The sequence below is a fragment of the Zosterops lateralis genome (genome assembly GCF_965231275.1).
Source record: "Zosterops lateralis genome assembly, chromosome: 3".
Lineage (NCBI taxonomy): Eukaryota > Metazoa > Chordata > Aves > Passeriformes > Zosteropidae > Zosterops > Zosterops lateralis.
In genome coordinates, this window is record NC_139764.1 from 9650763 (window position 1) to 9673658 (window position 22896).

General features: G+C 50.3%; 2 protein-coding genes across 2 annotated transcripts; one reads left to right on the top strand and one right to left on the bottom strand.

Annotated features, from left to right (window-relative positions):
- The first annotated feature begins 995 nt into the window (after positions 1–995).
- On the top strand, positions 996–14181 carry RAB1A (RAB1A, member RAS oncogene family). Its single transcript, XM_083856222.1, has 6 exons — positions 996–1120; positions 7144–7216; positions 9226–9321; positions 10685–10780; positions 11742–11873; positions 12121–14181. Exons 1-6 carry the CDS (start codon positions 1098–1100, stop codon positions 12316–12318), a joined length of 618 nt encoding a protein of 205 aa, XP_083712348.1. The 5' UTR covers positions 996–1097; the 3' UTR covers positions 12319–14181.
- Positions 14182–15060: 879 nt separating this feature from the next.
- Positions 15061–22887, bottom strand: CEP68 (centrosomal protein 68). Its single transcript, XM_083858326.1, has 7 exons — positions 22526–22887; positions 20089–20502; positions 18113–19567; positions 16904–17026; positions 16589–16685; positions 16010–16150; positions 15061–15397 (listed from the first exon to the last, which is right to left on the bottom strand). The coding sequence occupies exons 1-7, from the start codon at positions 22526–22528 to the stop codon at positions 15366–15368; spliced, it is 2265 nt and encodes a 754-aa protein (XP_083714452.1). The 5' UTR covers positions 22529–22887; the 3' UTR covers positions 15061–15365.
- Between the last annotated feature and the right edge of the window lie 9 nt (positions 22888–22896).

The following is a 22896-nucleotide window of genomic DNA, read 5'->3' on the forward strand; positions in this document are numbered from 1 at the left end:
TGTGCCTGAAGAATGGGGGGAGAAATGTCATTCATGCTCGTAAAGGGATTTTGATAAAAGATGCAACGGCACTTTTTATATATATATATATATAAAAAACGCAAGAAGGGACAGTGACTTATTAATGCCTGTGAAGAACAGAGGCCGTGGAGGAGCTGAAGATGCCCTGTGCCGTTCCAGAGGCGCTTCCCACGCTCAGGGCAAAGCCCCCACCGCCGCCCGCCACCGGGTCTCCCTTTCCCCGCCGCCCCCCGCAGCCGCAGGCCTGGCGGCATTCCCAGCGAGGCTCGTCCCGCTCGCCGCCCCCTCCCTCCGCCGCTCCCGGCCTTCGGCAGCGCCGGGCACCGACAGCCGGGCCGGGCGGGGCCCGCTGGGCGCCGAGCAAAGGGAACCACCGGGACACATAACGGGCCGCGCCGGGATGGACCGAGGGCTGCCCGCAGAGATGGAGGAAGGAGGGAGCCCGGGATGGCGGGAGGGACGGGAGAAGGGACTGAATTAGGGATGGAGCCGGGATGCAGCCCAGGGTGGACGACTCCAGGATGGAGCCCGGCCCCGCCTGGCCCCGCCCCGCCCGCCGAGGCCCCGCCCCCGCCCCGCCCGCGCTCTGACTCGCCCGAGCTGCCACGTCTGCCCGCTGACGTCACCCCCGGCCGGCGCCTCCCGGCCAATCAGCGGCGCCGGCCGCCGCTCCGAGCCGACGGGGCCGAGGAAATAAAGGCCGGCTTTTGCGCATGCGCGGCCGCCACCACTGTGGCCGCCGGGAGAGCGAGTCCGCGGGAGGGGGCGCGGCCGGGAGGAGGCGGCGGCGCGGACTCGGTTTCCCGTCGCGCCCCTCGGCCGCCCCCCAGCCATGTAAGCGCTGCTCGGCGAGCGGCCGCCCCGTTTCCTGGTCGGGCTCCGGCGGCCATTTTGGGCTGAGGCGCAGCGCGGAGGCCGCGGAGCGGGCGCGGGCGGACGGGCCGAGCCGAGCGCCGGGCGATCGCGGCTCCCTCGGACCAGTGCACCGCGGAGCGCCTGCCTCGGCGGCGGGAGGTGCCGCCGCACCGCCCCCTCACAGCGCGCTCGCCGTCCCTCGGGCCGCGGGCCCCACGGACATGTCCAGCATGAACCCCGAATAGTGAGTGCGGACGGGCGGGCCCGGGGCCGCGATGGGGGCGCGGGGGGACCGCGCCGGGCCCCAGGAACCGAGAACCACCCCCCCCCCGCCCCGTCCCCGCGGAGCCGCGCCCGGGCCCAGCGGCGGCGGGGGAGGAGGAGGAGAAGGAGAAGGAAAAGGAGGGTGGGGGCGGGAGGCAGCGCGGCCGCCCGGGGGGGTCCGGGGGGTCAGTGGTGTCCGCGGGGGGAGCCGGCCTCCCCCGCCCCGGAGCCCGGGCAGCGCCTTGGGCGCAGCCGCGGCGATTTTCCCGAGGCTCGGGAATGCACGGCGGGGCCTGGAGCCCAACAAGTGAGCGGGGAGACTTTCGGCGGCGCCCCGGGAAAGGCGATCCCCCCGGCCGGCGGGCGCTCCGGAGCCAGGGGTCCACCCTGCGCTTTAGTGCGAGTCATGTGTGTGTCACATGGCTCTTGCAAAACACTTCTTGCCTATGGAGATTTTGCAACGCTGTGACTTGATAATAGAACGCTCTTGGGGCTGTTTCCAGCTGAAAGGGCACTTGTTCCGAAAACCCGGTGACGACACGAGGGGTTTTGGGGAGGGTCGGTGTGCCAGTGTGGCCTTTTTCTTCAGCCGGCCTGCTGGGGAGCCGGGCTGTCTGACCCTCTGCCCGGGGCCTGTCTGTGCTCTGGAGACTCGGGGAGATGTGTCCTGCCCACCGGGCTGTCGGCAACAATAAACTTTTATTTCCTTCAAGACGTTCTCATATGAGTTAGAGGAGGGACTTAGGCTTAGTTTAGAAAGCAGTTCATAAAAACCAGCTGCTGCTCTTCCAACCCTCCAGCCTTGTAGGGTGTGTTTAGGATCCTCTCACAGATGCTGGCTTTGTTGTCACCCCAGTTTGGGGTGGGGAAGCCACTGTCCCATCTGGTGCCACTGGAGTGACATTGCTGCTCTGGATATCCATGGGCTCTGCTCTTGGAAGGCACCACAGTTCTGTCCTTTTGGCTGACCGGTGTGGCTCCTGTGCTCCCCACTTCTGTCATGGGGCTGGTTACAAGTGCTCCGCGTCTATTAAAATCACCTGAGGAGCAAACAAGTAGTCATCGGCTGGTGAGGGAGCTGGTGACACCCAGGAGGAACAGCCAGGAACTCGAGTTACATCTTGGCAAGATTACATCACAAACTTGCTCGTGTAGCTTTGGAAAACGCCAAAACAGCAGCTGGAGGTGGGCAGTGGATGAAAAAACCGACAAACTGCTGGTGACCCCTGAGCTTAATGACTCTCAAGAGTTAAAACTCAAATTTACCTTGCAGACTGTTGGGTTTTGTAGGCAGGGAAAACTGCCTGCAGAGTGTCAGGCCACTGAGAGAAATGAGTTGGAGGGAGCTTTTCCCATAGTGGCTTTTTTCCCCTTTCTTGCAGTCTGTCAGCCCTCTAGACTGATGCAGAGGGTAGTTCCCTACAGCAAGGTCCCAAGTGCTGAGGGACAGTGTTTTCAGAGAGACTCATTCTCAGTGGAGGGTGCTTGGTCCTGGTGGTGATCACAGCTGAGTTCTTGAAAGTGAAACAAAGAGGAAAAGCTGCAGCCTGAGATTACCTCGCAGAGTTAAATTGCCACTTCCTGAGAGGGAGGCGTCGGCAGGATGAGGGGAGGAGATGGGAAGGGTGTGGTGAGATGGACAGAAATACCTGTCACTGTGTTGTGTGTGCTTGGATCCCTGTTAAAACAGGAATAAGATTTAAGGGATTATGACATTGCTCCTTCTTGTTCCCTGCAAGAGATACATCCATTTGTCCTCTCAGAAGTGCCTTGCCTGTAATGTCAGACATTCTCACTTCCCCATCACAGCCTCAGATCAGGCTGCAGCCCCAGATCCTCTCTCCTGGTCAGAAGTCAGTGGGATAGCTAGTTAAAATTCCTAACTAAAGACCTGCTTCCTTCAGCTTTCCTGATAAAGCTACGGGGTTGTGTCCTGCTCCTGCCAAGGTTTGAAGGGGAGTTGTGCTTCTGAGGGTTTCCTTGAAGCTTCAGGGCTGTTGGACAGCTGAGTGCACTGATAGTTTCTAGATTGGGTGGATGAGATATTAAAATTAGTGTTTGGAAGCTAAATCTGAAAACACCTGCCCACCCAGCTCTGGGGGATGTGTTCCCTCTGTCCCTCCCTCCCTCCCTGGCCGTGTTTGAGTGAGCAGAATGTCAATATTGACTCTGTTGTGACTAGATCATGTCAGGTTCAGCATTTCCTGCCCTTCTCCAATTTGCATGTGGCATAAACACGCTGCTGGGGTGCAGGTCCACAGTCAGTGCTGCCAGGAGTTACTCTTGATCAGATCAATGTTCTGCCTGGCTCTTGTTCCAGGTACCTTCCAGCACAGATGAGGAAACTCGCTGGGGTTTGGAGCAGCTCTTAGGGGGTCTCTTTGCGTTTTTCAGAAGAGTTTGTGGCTTTCAGTCTTGGGTGATGGCGGTTAGTAGATCACAATTGAGTGACAGCTCCTGGGTTGCTGGAATCCTCTGAAAGTGTTTGTGTTCTAACCTTTCTAAAGAGCAATCTGCCATGCAGGGTGGCATCGTGTCTCCTGGATTCTGTTTACTTACACAAAGAGTGTGTAATCAGTGACAGTCGTGCTCCTCTTCAAAATTTCTGGGGTGGTGGAACAAAGAGTGGGGACTGAGGCTGCCACGAGTCCCTGTTTACAGTGAACCTGCAGCTGACATCAGTGATTAAAGCCAATTTCAGCAGTTCCTTGTTGCAGAGAGATGACTACCTACCCTTGTCTGTTTTGGCACAAAACCTTCCTGGCATTTAAAAAATCCCCTTATATAAATTAGATAAACAACAGTATCTCAGGGGCCCACAGGGCCCTTGTTCCACAGAGCTCTGGCCAGGTCTGTCCTCAACTTGATTTCCTGGTTTTCTGACGTGGGACATGTGTGTGTCAAGAGGATGCTGCGCTGCTCAAAACATCAACAGGGCTGGTTTGGAGGTGCTTTTTTTTTTTTTTTTTTTTTTTTTTTTTTGGCAGTTACATTTAACATCTTTGTCCTTTATCTCTCTGGCCAGAGGAAGTTATGGGGAGGATTTGAAAGCCTCACTCTTACTCACCGTCCCCACCTGCCTTGCTGCTCTTTCTCTTTTAAACGACCCAAGTATGAGTGGCTTATGTAAATGGTGAGAAATAATTGAATGATTAGCCTGAATTCCCAGTGTCTCCCAAGGAGCTGGGAGAAGGCTGTGCTGCATGGCTCAGCCAACTTTATCAAGGCTCCCTAAACCAGAGGAGCTGATGAGTTGTAAGTCTCCAGGTTTAAAGAGCAAAATTCAGTGGGTTCAGAAATGTGTGTGAGTAAATACCAAATAACCTGTTTGGCTTCTACAATTGAACCCCATTACCCAATTATTCTATTAGTGTAGCTCAGTCTAGAAATAGTCTAGAAATTTCTGCAAATTTTTGTAGCTTTTTAAAATTCTGATTTAAACTGTTGCTGTACCCAAGAGCTGTCCCAAGCATCACACTCTGTCTAACAAACTGCACGTTTGGCTCTTATGGCCCTAAATAGGCACCTGCTGTATTTAAAAAGGTCTTGGGACCTGGATCTTGTAAAGCTTTAAGCTGTACTTGGGAAGGAAGGCGCTATAATATTGGGATATGGAGTGTTCTAAAAAATTGAAATCCTAAGTTCCTAAAGTCTTACTTATATTATTCCCAAACCAATGAAAGTCTTACCACCAAAATTAGGTTTTTGTGAGACAGCAGCCATTTCTAAGGGCAGAAACAGGGCTGACTCAGTAAAGGCTGAGTTTGGTAGTGGTTTAAGACCACTGTATGTCTCTGTGGAAATACTGAAGCCCAAAGTGAAGGGACTGCTGAATAGCAAAGATATCAAACCCAGTATTTCAGGCTTGAGTTCTTGTTGTGTTAGCTTCACATTTGTTCTGTGTACACACTTAGTGTTGTTGTTTGCTGCTGGAGACTAAGGTTTAATGGGTAGGTTTGGCTGGGAGCTGCTCTTAGCATGAGGAGTAACACAGGAAGACAAGTTTTCACGTCTGGGGCCTGGGGAAACCTGAATTCCTCTTGGAAGCAACTGGAGGTTTTAAATGGATCTCAGACCCACAGCTGGAGCCTTACCTCTACCGAGAAGGAGTTAACTTTTTTCCCCATTAATCTTAGTGAAGACAATACAGTGCTAATATCCTTTTTGTTTATATTCTCAAGGGGATTATAACATGCTGCAGGCTGTACCTAATAACTTGACTTCGGGATTGCTGAAAATTCTGTTTGTAGGGAACTGAGCAACCCAAACTGGAGTTGGAAGGAGCCGAGTGAAAGCTGAGGCCCAGTGGTGGGGAAGAAGGCACAGGTGTGACAGTGGAGCAGGTCCTGGAGCCTGGTGCTGCTCCTTGGTCCCCAGGTTACAGAGTTTCACCCCATTATTGAGAGAGAGAAGTTTTCTGGTCTGTAATAGTGCTTTGGCCCCCTCCAGCCTGCTGAGATGTGTGATTGTGGGGAAATGTAACTTCTGTCCCCTGCACAGTTTGGGTTAATTGGCATTCTCCTGAAGCCATCTTGCCTTGTGGTAGTTCATGACTTGACATGTGGAGTGCTGAATTCTGAGACTGTAAACTGCTAAGTATCCTTGGACTTTATTTTTTTATGCCTTTAGTGCTTTTAGCTGCGCACTGTTAGGAAATGTTGCATTTTTAAGGATTGGGTTGTTGGTTACTACATTTAGCAGCTGTGAGTCCTGTCTAGGCTGGGCAGAAGTGCTGCAGAGGCCGGAGCTGGGTGTGTTCTGCAGCCTGAGCCCAGCCAGGTGAGAGCACTTGGGCCCTTGAGCAGAGGAGTGGTGGGAAGCTGTGCTTGGCCATCTGCTCGGCTCTTATCAGCTGGATGGATGCAGTTACTGCCTGGAGTCCTGCCAGCCAGAGGCTCTGGCCATTCTAGGGAATAATAGGTGGGGACAGTTGACTTCAGGCACTTCACATATCCTTCATCTTTACTCACCTTGCTTAAGTGGGCATTAAAATATGGCTGTTGGACTGCTGTGGTTAGGTGAGAACAGAACTCAGTCCTGGGCCATTATGGGGCTGAAGAGTTGTCAGCTGAGAATGAGTTATTTTGCCTCTCAAGTACTAACTACACTAACTTGTGTAAGTGGTGGGTTGTTGTTTTTCTCTGTTACTTGTTCTCTAGCGTGAAATTTCCCCATTAGTCTCAGGACTAAGACAAGAACTCCTATTTTACCAACAGTGAAATCCTCACTACTCTTTGAAGTGTAAATACAGGCTGGTCAGAGACACTGTGCTTGTTCTTTAATGTTGGGAAGGCTCAACATTATAGGCACAAGATTTGTCAATTCTTCCAGTGTATCTGGAGAATTACTGACACCACACCTGACATCCCCCAGAGGTATATCCTCATCTGGAGATGACTTGAGCTTTGCTTAGTTCCTGGAATGCAAGTGTGGTGTTGGTTACTGCTCACAGTCTGTTGTAAGGTGGGAATCCAGCTGGGCTGTACCATTCTGCTGGGAGTTAAATCTGAGGAAGGACATGGCTGGGTTCGGCAGCTCCCTGGTGTTGGTGAAGATGTGCAGTGGAATCAAACCTCTGAGTCCAGAGAGCAAAGATAATGATGGCCCTGGAGGGCAGCAGGCTGTTACCACCACTGTGTGCTGCTTGAGTTACTCAGCCAAACAAGGGACTTGCACTCGATTGCGGAGCATGGTTTTCATCTGAGCTACACCACAAAGGGCTGAGGTAGGACTGTGGGTACTCCTGCTGTTATCCTCAGAGTGACTTCCCAGGAAGGCACAGTTCCACACAGCAGTGCTGTGCTCAGAGCATCTGCCTCACACCTCCCTGACCAAGTAAATTGTGAATTTTTAACTGAATAGAGGAGCTTGGAGTTGTAGGTGATTTCCCTAGCAGTGAATTAATTTACCCTTCTCAAAAGTCATAATGTACTGGCTGTAAGGAACTTCATTCTTGACAGTGTTTTTCATTAAGTGACCTAATTTTTTTTTTTCCTTTTGCAGTGACTATTTATTCAAGCTACTTCTGATTGGAGACTCCGGTGTTGGGAAATCTTGCCTTCTACTTAGGTTTGCAGTAAGTGATCATGCTTGGCAACTATGTAAAAGAGGTACTTAGCAAGAACTTCCCTTCAGGTAGCAGGGCTGATGTCTGACAGGCCTGGTAATACCAAAGAATAAGTACAGTATTGCAAACTCCTCCTGTCTGCTGAATTTGTGTCTGTCTGATGTGACTGTTTGACTAAATTGGGAAGAAATAATACCAATAATATGTCCAGCTAAGATTAATTCTGATTTTCCTGTTACTTGAGAACAAGATACCTTAATTTAACTTCCATCATTACAGTGGTGGTAGAATGCTGAGGATGGAAGGAATTCTGAGGGTGTGCCCTTAGGTATGAGGAGTACAGACCTTGATCAGTGACTACTTGATAAGAACATTTCAGCCAGATGAAGTTTGATATCTGCAGTAAAAAGACCTACCAGAGAAGTAATGTAAATAGTACTTCAGGAATATTAAGGCCTTCTGCTTTCTTTAGTGAATGTTAAAATTGCTGCTGAGCTGTTCTGGCTCTGGTTTTCCTGTCACCAAGAAAATGTAAAATGGGTTTGACTCAGGTGTTGGTAGAAACAGCTGAAGTCCAATGAACTTCTTATCTCTGTCCATGCCAAAGTGCAGCCTCACGTTGCCATGGGAGGAGAGGAAGGGAAGCAGGATAAGGGGCATGAACTCAGAAACTTGAGTGTGACACTGCTTTAGGATGGTGGCTTTGTTTTCACAGCCTGAGCAACTTCTCTGGGCACCTCTGGAAGGAGGAGCCTGTTGTACCTGACATTATGAGTGTGAAATGGTGATCTGGGTGTACAGACAGCCTCAGCTAAAGCCATTATGGCTGCTCTGGGTACCCGGATGTCACCTGCTCTGCTCACAGCATGGAGGCACTGGGTTGGAAGTGACACCACAGCTGCAGCAGCACTCCCAGAGCAGGCTAGCCTGCTTCTCCTGCAGATACTTTTGAATTAATTTTGGCTTAATGTGAGCAATCCAGCTTTTCTTTTTTGTACTCTGTTATCTGGTGTTTCTTCAGCTGAGTAGCCTTTTCCTTTTGAGATGTGTTTTTCCAGCTAAGCTGTTTTACCCTGACATAAGGAATTACACAGCACACCCCACCTGTGTTTCCTTGCTGCTGTAGGCTCAGCTTCAGGTTTTTCAAACATACCCTTTGGAGTATTGAAATGTTAAGGAAATAAATGTCATGTCATTCTGAAAGGCTTAATAATTTATTCTTTCTTGGATTTATTGCCTAAGATGTCTTCCATTCACAGCCCAGAGGAATCCCTTGCTTTTGTGATACCTTTTGTGGTACATTGTACATGAAGTTCTATCCTTTGGGTACTTCAGGAATAAAACCTTCCTTCATGCTGACGAGCTGACAATCACTAGGAGGTAGCAAAGACTGACCCAGCATTTTCTGTGTGCCTTAAGGCTGTTGGAGGCTGCAGCCAGGGCCCTGCAAGCTGCTGAAGCAGTGTTTTCCCTCCTGTGTGGACACAGGCTGCAGAGCAGAGGCCTCAGCACGAGTACTCCAGCTGTAACTCTAACCTGCCTTAGCAACCAGCTGCAGCAGCAGAGGACCTGACACTCATTTGTGACTGAGACACAGCCTCTGACTTGTTCTAGGTAGCTGCTGTGTAACACAGATGAAAAATCATCAAAGGAAAATGAAAATGTGATGTGTTTCAATAACCTTAGTGGTTATTCTAAGTAGCTCTTCAGTCTGCCAACTCGAGCAAAGATTGTTTTTTACACTGCAGCATTTCCAGAAAAAGAGGCTTTTTTTTTTTTTTTTTTTTTTTTGGACTGGTTTTTGAAACACAAGTTTGGATGGTGCTTTTAAAAGCTGCAGGATTTTTGGAAAATAAATACTTGGTGGAAATGCTGGGCCACGTCCTGGACTTCGCCATGAGAGAGATCAGGCTGGTTTCACAAGGAAATTAAGTACCTTTGTCTGCCTGGTGCATAATGAAGTAGGTGACTGCAGAAGAGGTGCAGCTGGCTTGACTTCTGTTCACTCTCTCTCCTAGGATGACACGTACACAGAAAGTTACATCAGCACGATTGGTGTGGACTTCAAAATCAGAACTATAGAACTAGATGGGAAAACAATCAAGCTTCAGATAGTAAGTAGTATTTCTCAACTCCTGTGTGCTTCAGCCTGTTGGAGCACAGAGTTACATCCATAGCTATTGGTGGTCACCTTTGTACTTTAAAATACATTCAGGTACAAGGGGTATTTTCCCTGTTACAAGAGGTGAGGCAGTTTTCACAAGACTTGCCATGACCTGTCCTTAAAGAAGGATGTTTATTATGAATGCTGTTTGCCTGAAAGAGGAGATCTGTGCTGGAGTGCTCTCATATCAAAAGTGATGTAGTTCTGCAGTATTTAGCCAGGATTTGTGTAAGTGCAGGAATACCACACAGTTGTCCAAGATGCCTGAATTCCACAGCAGCTGTTACTACCAGGCTGCACTGTCTTAAGTGCTGGAAACTGCTTTTGTTGACCTGAATGGAAAAAGTGACACAAAGGCTTTTAGCTGGCCTGGCTGCCTTAGCACTGGGCGGTGTTTTCTGGTTATGCTTTTGGCCTTTCACTTGGAATAAACAGGGGAAGAGACTTGGCAATTCTTTAATCTTGAAGCACTCTAAAAGGGTGCCTGGTGTGATGAAATCTAATATCTGTGCAAGGTCAGACACTCCTTGTCAGCCACTGCTTCCAGCTCAAGCAGAGGCTCTGAGGACTTGAAGGCAATGACTCAGGGGTTCAGTGTTGTGGAGCAGAGTCCAGCTTACAGCCAGAAGCCTGAGCCTCCAGACTCTAATGTAACTGTCCTGAGTGCAGAGCAGCCCACTAGGAATGCTGTCACTGCTGCAATCTGTCTGTGAGTGCGTTTTTAATACACAGCCAGCCCTGTTTTTGACACAGCTCTTGACACACAGAGAGAAATGTTTGGGCGAGTCCTGCTCCTGCCCTGGGTGGGAGAAGAGGTCAAGCATCTCATGTCCTTTCTTAACTCTCCCAGCAGGAGAAGGGAACCACGTTTGGTTTGGGTTGTTGCCTTTAAGTGCCTTTGCTGAAGCCTGTGTGCCAAGGAAGTTGAAGAGAGTGGTCATGTTAGAGACCTGCAGCTCTCTGACCTTATTCCTAGCAGGTTTTCAAGTCCTGGCTTGTGTTTGCTCTTCTGAACCACTGAACCGTGGCTTCTTCATGGGTCAGAACTGCTTAATGTTCTCCCCAGAGAGATCCTCTTGACTACACTTGGCTGAAACCAAACTAATGAGCACTTTCAAAAAGTACCTACAAAGTGTAATTCTCAGTTCAAATACGTGATCTCCTGGGATCCTGTTTGATGCATGCAGCTTTAGACCCACTGCTGTGGCACAGCTGGTTGTGATTGGATGAGTGCTGAGGTGTTTCTCTGGAAGCTGATGAAGGGCAGTGGCTCAGACAGGCTGCAGGAGCTGACCCTGTCCCTTGTCTTGCAGTGGGACACGGCGGGACAGGAGCGGTTCCGGACTATCACCTCCAGTTACTATAGAGGAGCTCATGGCATCATAGTTGTGTATGATGTTACAGATCAGGTACGTCTTCAGCCTCTGCCTGCAGAGCTGCTCCAGGCTGAGGAGCACATTGGGAATTTAACAGCTGGGCACATCTTGAGGAGGCAGTGACACAGTTCTACAGGCTGTGTTAAGGCTTATCAAGCTAAACTTACGTGTTTGGCAGAAACAAAACACAGAAATAAAGAGAGCAGTGGGATTTGTGGCTCCTAAGCAATTGTATCTTAGGCTTAACCTAAAACTGGGTGAGCCAGGTGACTTACTGTTCTGTGTGAATACATCTCACCCTGCCTTTGGTAGCAGGAAGTCTGAGTTACTGATGGAAGCTGTTGAAAGATTTCTGAATGTACTTGAACTGTGGTCTACAGTAAAGACTGGCATTTGGAACAGAAAATTGCCAGCCTCTGTGCAGGATACAACTGAGCCAGTGTTTTCTCTGAAAGGATCTCTGAAGAACTGCTGCAGTTGTTTGAAGGGCACTTGGGAAGTATAGGGTTCCCTGAATTAATAGAAAAAGAACAAACACTTGCGTTCAGTCACTAACTGGAAAATCACTCCAGCATTCCTAGAGTCAGAGGTTGTTCCAGCCCATCTACAACAAGGTGGCTTGCACCTAATACCTGATGCTTTGTCAGTATGTGGGATGCATCTGGTTTCAGCTGTGTGCCATGTCTCTTAACTCTGCTATAGGAGGAGGAAGAACAGCCCCAGATGGTAGAATGTGTTGAATATTCAATATATGGGAAAAATAATAGGGGAAGAGCGCAGGAAGGGCTGATTGTGTAGGGCTGGGAACAGGAGCTTGTATGGCCCCTGTGGTGAGCAGCCTGTCCTGAGGCCATCAGGGGAGAGTCCTCTCCCATGGTTGTCAGTCACATGGATAAGTGCAGTGCTTCCTACTCTTCCCTGGTCACGACCAAAGGGATAGTGCTGAACTTCCCTCTTTATCAAGGGCCTTGCTCACTGTTCTCTTACCTCGTAGGAGTCTTTCAATAATGTCAAGCAGTGGCTGCAGGAGATAGACCGCTATGCCAGTGAAAACGTCAACAAGTTGTTGGTGGGGAACAAGTGTGATCTGACCACAAAGAAAGTAGTAGACTATACAACAGCAAAGGTATGTCTGGGCTCCTGTGGGTGCCTGCCTGAGCCCCTGCTCTGGTTTGTCAGGCACAGATGTTCCAGTGCCACACATGGGCAGTTCAGTGACCCCTGCCCTGCAAGTCCTGCTCACACTGGAGTTGGGGTGTGGGGTGGGATCCAGGAACTCATGGGTTATCCCATGAGTGATGCTCCAGGAGATGAGGTGAGGTGTGAACCTGTGCATGAGCTGAGCTTACTGTTGACTGTTTCTCAATTTGCAGGAATTTGCAGATTCTCTCGGAATTCCATTTTTGGAAACCAGTGCAAAGAATGCCACAAATGTAGAACAGTCTTTCATGACCATGGCTGCCGAGATTAAAAAACGAATGGGCCCGGGAGCGACAGCTGGTGGTGCAGAGAAGTCCAATGTTAAAATTCAGAGCACTCCAGTCAAGCAGTCTAGTGGAGGTTGCTGCTAAAACTTGCCTCCCCCCTTTTGTCTCACAACAATGAATTTGCAATCTGAACCCAAGTGAAAAAAAAAAAATTTGCCTGAATTGTACTGTATGTAGCTGCACTACAACAGATTCTTACCGTCTCCACAAAGGTCAGAGATTGTAAATGGTCAATACTGACTTTTTTTATTCCCTTGACTCAAGACAGCTAACTTCATTTTCAGAACTGTTTTAAACCTTTGTGTGCTGGTTTATAAACGTGTAATCCTTGTTGCTTTTCCTGATACCAGACTGTTTCCTGTGGTTGGTTAGGATGTATTTTTGTTTTGATGTTTCTATTGGCATGTTTAGATGTCAGGTTTAGTCTTCTGAAGATGAAGTTTAGCCATTTTGTATCAAACAGCACAACAGTGTCTGTCACTTTCCATGCATAAAATTTAGTAAGATATATGTAAGATCTGATTTGCTAGTTCCTTCTTGTAGAATTATAAATGGAGAGATCACACTATCTGATTAATAGTTTCTTCATACTCTGCATATAATTTGTGGCTGCAGAACATTGTAATTTGTTGCACAATATGTAACAAAACTGAAGAAATGTTTAATAAATATTGTACTTATTGGAAGTAATATCAAACTGTATGGTGATAAATATTGTCTTAATTTGTATGGCTAAGGGGGAAATCAGGCTTGCATTGTGCACAAAACAACATATCTGTGTGTGCAGCCCTGGCTCTCAGACCTTCCCTGCAACTCGCCCAGTGACTGTGGCCCCAAAGCCTGAGCTGTCATGGTGCTTAAGGCACAAGTGCTGTACCAGAGACACCCAGCCAAGGTTCATGAGGCATAATGCACTCTGAATGTACAACAGTTCCCTAACTTAGTCTTGGAACTTAATTTATTTCTCAAGGACTCAATGTAGGGAATTCCTGTCAGCTTTGCCGAGCAGGGGAGAGAACGGTATTTCCCTAACGTGAACGATTTCAGCGTAACCTTGAGGAGGTTTAACTTTCTACCAGTATATTATGTCTTTTCTATATACTGTTAATTCCATCCTCTTTTAATCAGTATCTTCTGACTTAGTGCAACAGCTTAGCTTCTATTCCCTTCTGCAGCGAGGCACCAGGAGGGTGACACGGGGATAGCGAGGCCCCCACCAAACTGTTGCTCCAAGTAGGCGCTTTCTCAAACAATTTGGAACTAACCAGCAGCCAAGGGGTTTTGGATGGTGTGTGATTCTTTGTACAGAGCTAATCAAATCATTAGTGCCTGATGTCTAGCTAAAAGCCACAGGAAAGCTAGCCTATAACACTTCCTATACATGTAAAATTGTTCAGCTTTATCTAAACTCAAATGTTCAGCCTATTCTGTAAATAGTCTCATGTTTGAAAGACCATGTAACATTCCCCTAGTAGTAAATACACCCTGTGATAGTAAAAATATAGCCTAGGTATGTTGTGAGGTATAAACTAAAACTGGTGCAAATATCCTCTGATTCTTTTTTTTTGGGGGGGTGACTTTGGCTAACAGCTTTCTTCAACATAGTTGCATAAATCAACAGGCAATTGTAATACATAAAGTATTGTCATGGTTAAGTTGAACTCTTCCACTTGAGACCTTCACAAATAAAGTGATGTGCTTTCTAGTAGAGATGTGCTTGTTGGTATAATTCATTATAAATGTGACCTGCTGCTCCTCAGGAGCAGGAGGAGCAGCGAGTGCTGCTGAGGTCAGGAAGTGAAGCAAAGGAGGTGTGTTGAGGGTAAAACATCTTTCCCTGCAGAGAGTGCACAAATGAACTTCAATGTCGAGATGCCTGCTACATACTATCCAAACCAATGTTAATATATACAGTAATAAAAGCATTGCAAAACCAGTTGGGCTACACCAGGTGTTTGGTGGTTCTTTGTTTCCCCCTCAGTCATGAATGGGTCACTGGGCTGCTGCTGTTCCATGCTGGACCCTGGGGTTGTCAGCCTGAGCTGTGTGAACAAGGTAGAGCAGGCCTAAAACTCCTGGGAAAAGGCACTGTAGTTTCTTACCTGTGAGCTGAAATATTGCAATACTTTTTTGACACAATGTGCCAAAAAGAATTGCTCTTCAGGCTGAGGCTATAGAAGATGGGAGAATATCAAACCCCCATGAATTATTTGCTGCAACTGCTTCAGTTTAACTTTGCTTTCACCTTCTACTTGTGAGAACAGAAACTTTATGTTCTGTTCACAGGAATGGGAGGAAATGATGTATTCTGCACAAGAACACGATGATCACCCTTCAGGTTAAAGGTTAATTAAAGCCAAGTACCGACATTCTGTACCTTTTCTTGGCCACTTACCTTATGCTGCTTCAGAGCTGCCCATTTTCTGCTGGAGAAAGGGTTGGGGAGCCCTTGATGAATGTTCTGAGCAGTGATTTAACTGTAGGAGCTGGAAGGGGGGGAAGGCACAACTCCACCCCAGGAAATAAGCACAGCACTAACAGCTCCAGCCAGCAGCAGGTACCAGCAGGTCACACAGAACCTGGATCCTCCCTGCCTGAACTCCCTTGGTTATTATTTTATTTGGATTCACCATTACGGCTTTTTGTGTTTATTAATAACAAAATTGAAAGTTAAGTAGGCTCTGCTTCAGCAGGGAGTGGTAATTATAAACAGGCCTTCAGTTTGCTCCCAAGAACCAGGAGCTGCTATTTCTTGGCTCCTCACACCTATTTTTGACGAGCATAAACAAACCATGAGAACAGGGCTATTAAAATCACACGGCTTTACTTAGCAAACTCACGGCACACCATGGATTGCTCAGTTAAAAAATTCTTCCTGACGTTTTGCTAACACACAACAGCCCATTTCAATAAAAATAAAGAAACTATGTTAAAAAAACAAACCAGAAAAGGGCAGCTGTACATTCCTTACACAACTCTGGACATCCCAAGCACACCTTTCTCAAGTCATGGCACAAACCCACACTGAAATCGGCCTCATGGGCAACTGGACACAGATTTTGGCATCTCTGGAGAGGGGATGGAGGTGGTTTGGTGCCTGCTGCAATTCTTCTCAGCCCTCCTGAGATGGGCTAACGCAGCCTAGGTCTGACAGAGGCAGCACCTGAAATGAAATGAGGTGTTTGGGGCTGTGCTTTGCCTGCAGTGTGACAAAGAAAGAAATCCCCATGGTCTACTCCCCCATCCCACCACTGTAGAGGCAGCAATTCAAAAACCACAACAAACACTACTTAAGACACTTTGTCTCTTTTAAGAAACGCTTGCCTCCAGTTTCCTTTGAAGGGAGATGGTCAAGAAATAAGCAAATGAGTTTTCTAGCCCCCTGTATTATACCTGAAATCACTTGCTTCCCTTCCCAGCAACCAGAATGTTTCTGAGAGAATACAAAACCAAAAAATATCCCTTCCTCACCTCCCCTGTTCTGTGCAAGGGATCCGGGGAGAGCAGGTGTCTGTGCTGGACTGCTGCCCTCCCCCAGCCCTGAGTGACAGGGCCCTGCCATCGCTCCCCTCCTGCTCTTGGGTTTCATCAGCTGGTTCACCAGCACTGCTCTTTCCCTGACACGGTTAAACACCACAGGACATCTATTTTGAGTCTCCCTGCTGCCTTCTCAGGCTTTCCAAACAGAACCCAAGAAATAACAATGGAGTCTGATGGTTGGTGTTTGCTAAGTGTTTCTCTCCCTGTGCTCCCTCTCTGGTGTGCCCCTGCTTACCCAGGGAGCAGCCGTGTGCTGCACCCGCCTTGTCCTGCCCCACGGGGCCCACGGCAGCCAGGATGGACCTGTACAGGTGCTCTGCGTGGTTCTCCAGCTCCTCAGACTGTTTGGCAATCAGAGCCAGCGTGTCTCTCAGAGCTGGAAAGCAAAAACCGCGGAATGGAGGTGACGGGAATGCGATAATTCACTGTCTGTCAGAGCTGCGAGTGCTGCTCGTCCAGGCAGACTTTGGAAGGAAATCAAGTGTTAAAAATCAATATTGTGTTGTTCATCCCATCCCCATTGTGATGCTGCATTTGCAGGGAGTGGGGACTGACCTAGGAGGCTCCAGGTTCATAATGAAGATGCAGAAATAGGGGGTCTTAAAGAAAACCGTTGGAACTGTGCAAGAAAACCCATCCATAATGCAGCACTTGACCTCTGCAGCCCCTCTGGTGACTGCAGCTACAGCCCACCCTTTAGAAATCCCTTTTCTAAATCACCAGAGCAACCACTCTGTGTGTGCTGTGGTGCTGGCCAGGCTGGGCCAGCATCATCTGTGTCCATGAGCAGCCCCACACAAGTGCTTGTCCTCACCTGGTGAATTCGATGCCATGCAGTCCAGGAGAGCTTCTCCCCTCTCCAGCACGCTCTCAGTCAGGCTCCTGTGGTCAGCCACATCCTTCCTGAACTCCTGGCAAGGCAAGGAGAAGAACAGCATTTCTTAGGAGGGATTTTGAAACACACACCACCTGCGGCAGGTTGCCCAGCGAGCAGTTTCCTTCAAGCAGGTTCCCGGTGCTCCCAAATGTGGCTGTGCAAAGCCAGTGCACTCTGGAGCATCCCAGTGATGCCTGGCTTGCTGCCTGCAGCACAGGAGAGGGGAGGATGCAGAGCAAGGGTGACACCCACCAGGTACCGGTGCAGCGACGCCGACACGCTCCGGGCATCCGGCGAGGGTGGCACCCAGCTGTCGGTGACATCCACCACGGTGTACAGCCAATGGATCAGCTCCTCCAGCTGGCAGCAAAACATCTGCCCAACAAAGCATAAAAATGGGGTCACAGATCGATTCAGATCTATTTCTGCAGCAGAGACAGCACAGGGACATGAAAAGGTGAGCCAGTGGTGTTTCGGAAAGAAGCTGCTCCCTGTTCCTCTCCGAGCCCAGCACACAAACATCCCTGAGCTTGGGAGTACCAAGGGTCAACAGGAAAAAGGCCAAAATTAACTTAAACTCCTGAAGAGCTCCAGCACTCACTGTGTGGCAAGAATTGAGGGTCACCATGGAATGTCTGCTCAGAGAGATGCTGGAGGCTGAAGGAAGAGGTTGGCCTCCTCCACCACCTCCCAGCCCATCCTCATCCTCCTCCTCAGCAGAGCCATGCAGTTAATTTGCAGTTGCTTTTCCCCAAGGGATTGTCTCGTTCAATTAAGTGCTTTCATTTATTTTTAAAGCGTCTCGGTAAGGGATTATTTTTGTAAGATGCTGCAGGAACCCCAGGGGCCTCTGCTGGCACCAAAATCAGGCTCAAGACCTGCTCCCGCTCCTCAGGAGTTTGCCATGAAGCAGTGCTTTTCCCTGGCACTGCAATCTGGCATGACAAATACAGAGAAGACCCTTTTAAATCAACAGAGTTATTTCCATACCAGAGGAGGGGATGAGTTTGCAGCTCTGTGCATGCTAACACTTGTGCAAACAGCCTAGCATCATTTCCAAATTTGTCCCAGCACTGGGGTGGGAAGAAGATGGAGAGGAGGGTGGGAGCACAGTGCTGGGACGAATTTAAGAATCCACAAAATCATCAGGAAACCCTTCAGAGTTGCTGCAGCTCCTGCCTGGTGCAGCAGGGCTGCAGGATGGCTGGGCTGGGGGACCCAGCTGAGTGCCACATCTCCAGCCAGCCTGGGCCATGACACTGAGCCCTGGGGAAAGCAAGATGGGCTCTTGCTCCATCGGAAGGAATTATCTGCTCTGGTGAGCCCCCTGCATAAATTACACCAGCTGCCAGGCAGGACACATCATGCAGAACAGGAAGCTTTAATTAATCGTGCCATAAAGACAGGCACATTTTATGCAAGATCTTCCCAGAATAAACTTCATTTCTGGTCTCAGCCTACCTTAACACACTGGATCAGGGACTCGCTCTGCTGGCTCTTCTTTGGATGCCCCTTGAGCCGTGGTTCATTCAGGCACATCCCATCCAATGTGTCCCTGAGAGCAGTTGGTAGATGAAGGCCCTGGGGAGGATCCCTATGGATCCAGCCATCTGATTCCGTGTTTTCCCAGCTGGGCTTTTGGGAGCTGCAGTGTTGCCACAGCCCAGCATAACCCTCAATATTCCCTCTGTCATCCCTGCCTCTCACTTCTCCCAAAGGAGCCAGCCTGGATGAAAGGGGCTGCTTGCTGGTGCTGTGATGTGGACGGTTATGGTGGTCATGCCCAGGCAAACTTATAGTTAAGGAAAGATTGGACAAAAACTGAGCCAGCCTTTCCAGCTCCTGCAGTCTAGGAGGCAGGGAAAGAAATTCTTCATCACCCTCCCACTCCTTCCTCAGGGGGAGCACTCCCGTGGTGGGTAAAAACCTAGTGGTGCTTTTCACCTGCCCTGTGTAGTTTGGACAGGGGCTTGCCCTGGTATCCCAGCTCCTGCCATCGGCAGCAGGGCGCCCAGGTGAGCTGGCCCCAGATGATTCCACCCTTACACCTTTGGCAAAACCTCTGGAAGGGTGAGAGGAGGCACTTCTTGCAAACGATGCTTTGGCAATAGGTGAAGGTTCATAGTACGAGTCAGCTCCTGAGCAGCCTCTTTTTCCAGGCTTCGGGGTGGAGAATCTCTCTGCAGAGGTCACGAACTCCCAAAGTCCGTTTTCTCTGCTGCCCCGAGCCTGCCCAGTTCGGCCGTAGAAGCTGGTGGACCTGGACACGCCCCCAGGAGAAGTAGCAAAGCTGTCCAGACCTACCCCTGAGTCATGGAGGAAAGGCTCCGGCATCCTCCCCAGCTTGTACCTCGGCTTCAGTGGGTACGCATAGTCCAGCAAGTCCTCGTACTCTTTGTTGGGGTCCCAGTGGGGTGAGCTGCGGTCCGGGGACGGGGGCAGCGAATCCGGGATGGCACAGGCCCAGAAATCGGCTTGGTAGGAGGAGATCTCCCGGAGGCGCCGCAGGGCGCTGCGGTAATCGAGCAGAGGGCCCGGGGGCTCCCGCCTCTGCAGGGCGCTGCCCTCCGCTCCCCATGGGCAGCACACGTCCCGGGCAGCCGCGCTGGCCGCAGGAGAAGGGACATCCGTGCTGGCTGCCAGGCTCCCGGACGGCTCCTCCGAGGGGCCGTTCCCTTGGGAGGACGGAGCGGAGAGGCTCCGCACCGAGCGGCTCCGCGGGGCGCTCCCGGCGCTGGGCGGGGTTCGGGGCCGCAGGAGCTCCGGGGTGGAAGGACACGGGGATGGAGCTCCCAGACTGTGTCTCCGACGGCCAACACGGGCATCGTGGCGGCTGCCCGCAGGGATGGTCTCCTCGGCGGAGCTGCACCAGCTGGGAGGGCTGGACACCGGGTCCCAACAGCCCAATGCCTTCACCTGCTCAAGGACGGGATGGAAAAGGAAAGGGGGAGAGAGAGAGAGAGAGAGAGAGAGAGGCATGAAATGAAGCACAGCACCCAGACAAAAGGCTCCTTTGTGCCAGGATACGGAGATAAAAATCCAACCCTGGACCTGCCATGAGCTGAGACTGGAAGCAGAACTCTGTTCCATCCGTGGGGATGGCCTGCAGCTGCCCAGAGCAGGGCTTGTTTTTAAGGAAAGGCATCTCAAGGGCTTGGGAAGCTGCACGAGTCATCTGGCAGCAAGAGGCTTATTTAAAGAGCACTGTCCTGAGCAAGTTCCCAGCTCTGCACTGGCACTATAGGAATGGAAGCAGCAGCCTGGGTGTTGGAGGCCAAGCCCTTCCCCACCACACATCTTAGCCCGGGCAGGGTGGGCACACTCTGGCTGGGAGAGATGGAAAGCCCTTGCTGGGACAGCCCTGAGACAAACAGGTCCCCACCTCTCCTGGGACCTCCTCGTGGTGCAGCAACACCTACAGGTACAAACTCTCTCACCTGCTGTTCTTCTGAGGAGAGGAAACAGTGACCAGCTCCACGACCATCAGCAGCTCTATCCACCAACACCCCCTTCCCTGAGGGGTTTGCTCTTGCTCTGGGAAATCCGGGTGCAGATGCTGAAGACACTTCTGGGTGGCAGCTTGAGGCTCCCTGGGTGACACCAGTGGCCATGTGTCTGCTCAGTGCCACGTTCTCTGTCCCCTGCAGGCTGGGCTTGGCTTCCTCTGTCCCTAGAAGCCGGTGCAGGCTCCCTGCCAGCTCTGGGAAATCCGACTCCGTGTCTGCACCGTCCCACCTCCCATCGGCCTCGGCCTTCCCGCTCAGGGACTCCTCGGAAGGGGATTTCCCCACATCCACGGCCATCAGGAGGACAGAGCTGCTTCCGCGGGCTGGTGCTGAGCCTCGGGGTCTCTGGAACACACAGCAATGGCATCTCAGCATCCTCCCATCCCCGTGCCAAGAAACTGGGCTTGCCCAATAACAAAGAGCTTAAGCATGATGTGGGTGAGACCCCAAAACTCGTGAAGGAGCATCTTGGTACGCCAGGTGGGTCAGCAGGAAGAGCAAACCATCACATCCCCAGCTTCTGCTTTTGAGGATGTGACACACAGGGAAAATCTCACTCCAGCCCTGGCCATGCCAAGAACAAACCTGGGCTTTACACCAGGCACCAGAGCCCTGCACCGATGGCCAGTGTCGCCAACACTTTGTGCACCATGAGGTCACTGGGCCCAAATGAGACATCATTAATTAGGACATGAAGCACCTCCGTGCATGGCTGAGCCCTGAAGGCTGTTGGGGTGGAAAGCTGAGTGCTTTTTAAAGACACAACTCAAAACCTTGAAGCAGAAGCCGCCCAGAAGCAAAAAGCCACTATAAAAAGTTACAGGGGGAGGTAGGAGGCTGTAAAACTCAGAGCTGGCACTCAGCTCTGCAGTTTCTACCTCAATTCATGAAATTACCTCTTTGGGAAATTAATTAATGGAAATACTTGCACTGACTGGGCTTGAGTGAGGAGCTGCTGCGGGATAACCCGTGAGCCAAATGAGGGAAACCCAACACAGCCTCCTCCAGCCCAAACCAAGGCCCTGGCAGCAGGGAAATGTCAGCAGAGGGTTTTGCCGGTATTCCCCCTCCTGATGCCAGCCAGGAGACTGGCCAAGGGAGCATCAACAGCAAACTCAACTAAAACGAAATTTAAATTTAAAAAAAAAAAAAAAAAAAAAAGGCGAGAAAGAATTCCCAAACAATACTTGGAAGTGGGAAACAAGGTGATAACTCACTCCCTCCGCCAGCTCTTTTGTCACAGTCTGGTTTTATCACCCACCCCTCCCTCCGACGAGCGGGGCTTTCCCACGGGCCCGGGAACAAAGAGCGGCGGGAGACGCGCCGGGTCTCCAGGGGAGACCAAATCCCCGGCGCGGGCACAGCCTGCGGCAGCCGCCGTGCCCTCCCCTTCCCAGAGCCGAGGGGACGAGCGCAGCCCGGGCTCCGCCAGCCCCCACCACCGTCCCCAGCCCCAAAATCCATTCCTTAAATTGCTACCAAAGCCAACCCCACGCGCGTTATCCAAAACGGGTTGCGCTGCCCTCAGGAAAGGTTGCGTTTCCACACAAAGAGGTGTATAAAAAATGTAATCGATGAACCTGCCCTTGTTACAAAAGAAACATACACAAAAGAAAGAAAAGCTTAACCAGGCAGCAAAGCGGCCTCTAAAGTTGGAAAGCGAATGCGCTGTAACCAAAAGTCAGGACAGCTTTATTGTTAAGATGCCACGTTAAATTCAAAGGGATTTGAACATCGTTACCTCCACCAAATTTAGTGGTTTGAGTCGGGTGTCAGCCCAGCAAAAACAACTGTAAAAACCATCAAAGTTTGACCTTAAATCTCAAAAGCATGCGTTAAGCAATATAAAATAAAACTTAACAGGCCATGACCCATCTGTTATTTTCCTGACTGTGGTGGAGGAGGGCAAATATTCCGAACTTAAATCATTTGTTATCTTACGGAGGCAGCGCGCAGTGATTTACATTTCTACGATGCCATTGGTCCTTAAAAAAAGAGCAAGTGCTGGTTCACAGGTTCATTAAATCTCCAGAAGCTAATTGGATGCTAAAGAGAAACCAGGAAACCTGCCAATACACAGGAGTGAGAGTAAATCTGCTTACTGCAGGATTTGTCAGGGTATTTAAAGGGACACCAGAGATCTCCCCGCATTCTCCAAAGTCTCTAATTCAGGCAGCTGATTTCAATTAACTTCAGAGGGAGCTGGAGATCCAAAACCACACCCGGGCAGGGACGAGACGGGGATGTCACACACATCCCACACACAGAACGACCAGGCAAAAAGGCGCATTTAACAACAAAGGGAGAACACCACCGCCACTAAGTGCAATCCCAGCCACGCCAGCGACTAGAAAAGAAGCTTTCTCACCATTTTCCAGCAAGCCCAAAACAATTCAGAGGTCAGGGTGCCAGTGGCAGCGAAGCATCCAGATCAAGAAGCAGCAAAATCCCAAATCCTCGGGCAGGACTGAGGAGGGATGTACGACCACAGCTTTAGGCACGGTGGAAACTTTCCACTGGCCTCAAAAGCACGGGGAAACAGCCCAAACTCCCAGCTCCAGCCAAGCCCTCAATTGTCCCACAGAAACGATACCCGTGGCCGTGTTTTTTAGATAACAGAGGAAGACAGTGGGGCCGCTTCATTCCTTTCAAAGGGAAGGTCCGCAGGGATCCCGCCTGCACAGCGATCCCCGAGGTTTCTCACGCCGCCAGGGGGGCCCTGCGGGCCGGGGCGGGGCA

Bases quoted from the DNA above. Each gene is read 5' to 3' on its own strand.
- CEP68 (XM_083858326.1), bottom strand. The intron at 19,568-20,088 runs GTGAGAGAGTTT...GTCCTTGAGCAG, and splicing joins TCTCCTCAGAAGAACAGCAG to GTGAAGGCATTGGGCTGTTG. The intron at 16,686-16,903 runs GTGGGTGTCACC...TTGCCTTGCCAG, and splicing joins CGTCGCTGCACCGGTACCTG to GAGTTCAGGAAGGATGTGGC.
- RAB1A (XM_083856222.1), top strand. From the start codon at position 1,098: ATGTCCAGCATGAACCCCGAATA. The intron at 1,121-7,143 runs GTGAGTGCGGAC...TTCCTTTTGCAG, and splicing joins TCCAGCATGAACCCCGAATA to TGACTATTTATTCAAGCTAC. The intron at 11,874-12,120 runs GTATGTCTGGGC...CTCAATTTGCAG, and splicing joins TAGACTATACAACAGCAAAG to GAATTTGCAGATTCTCTCGG.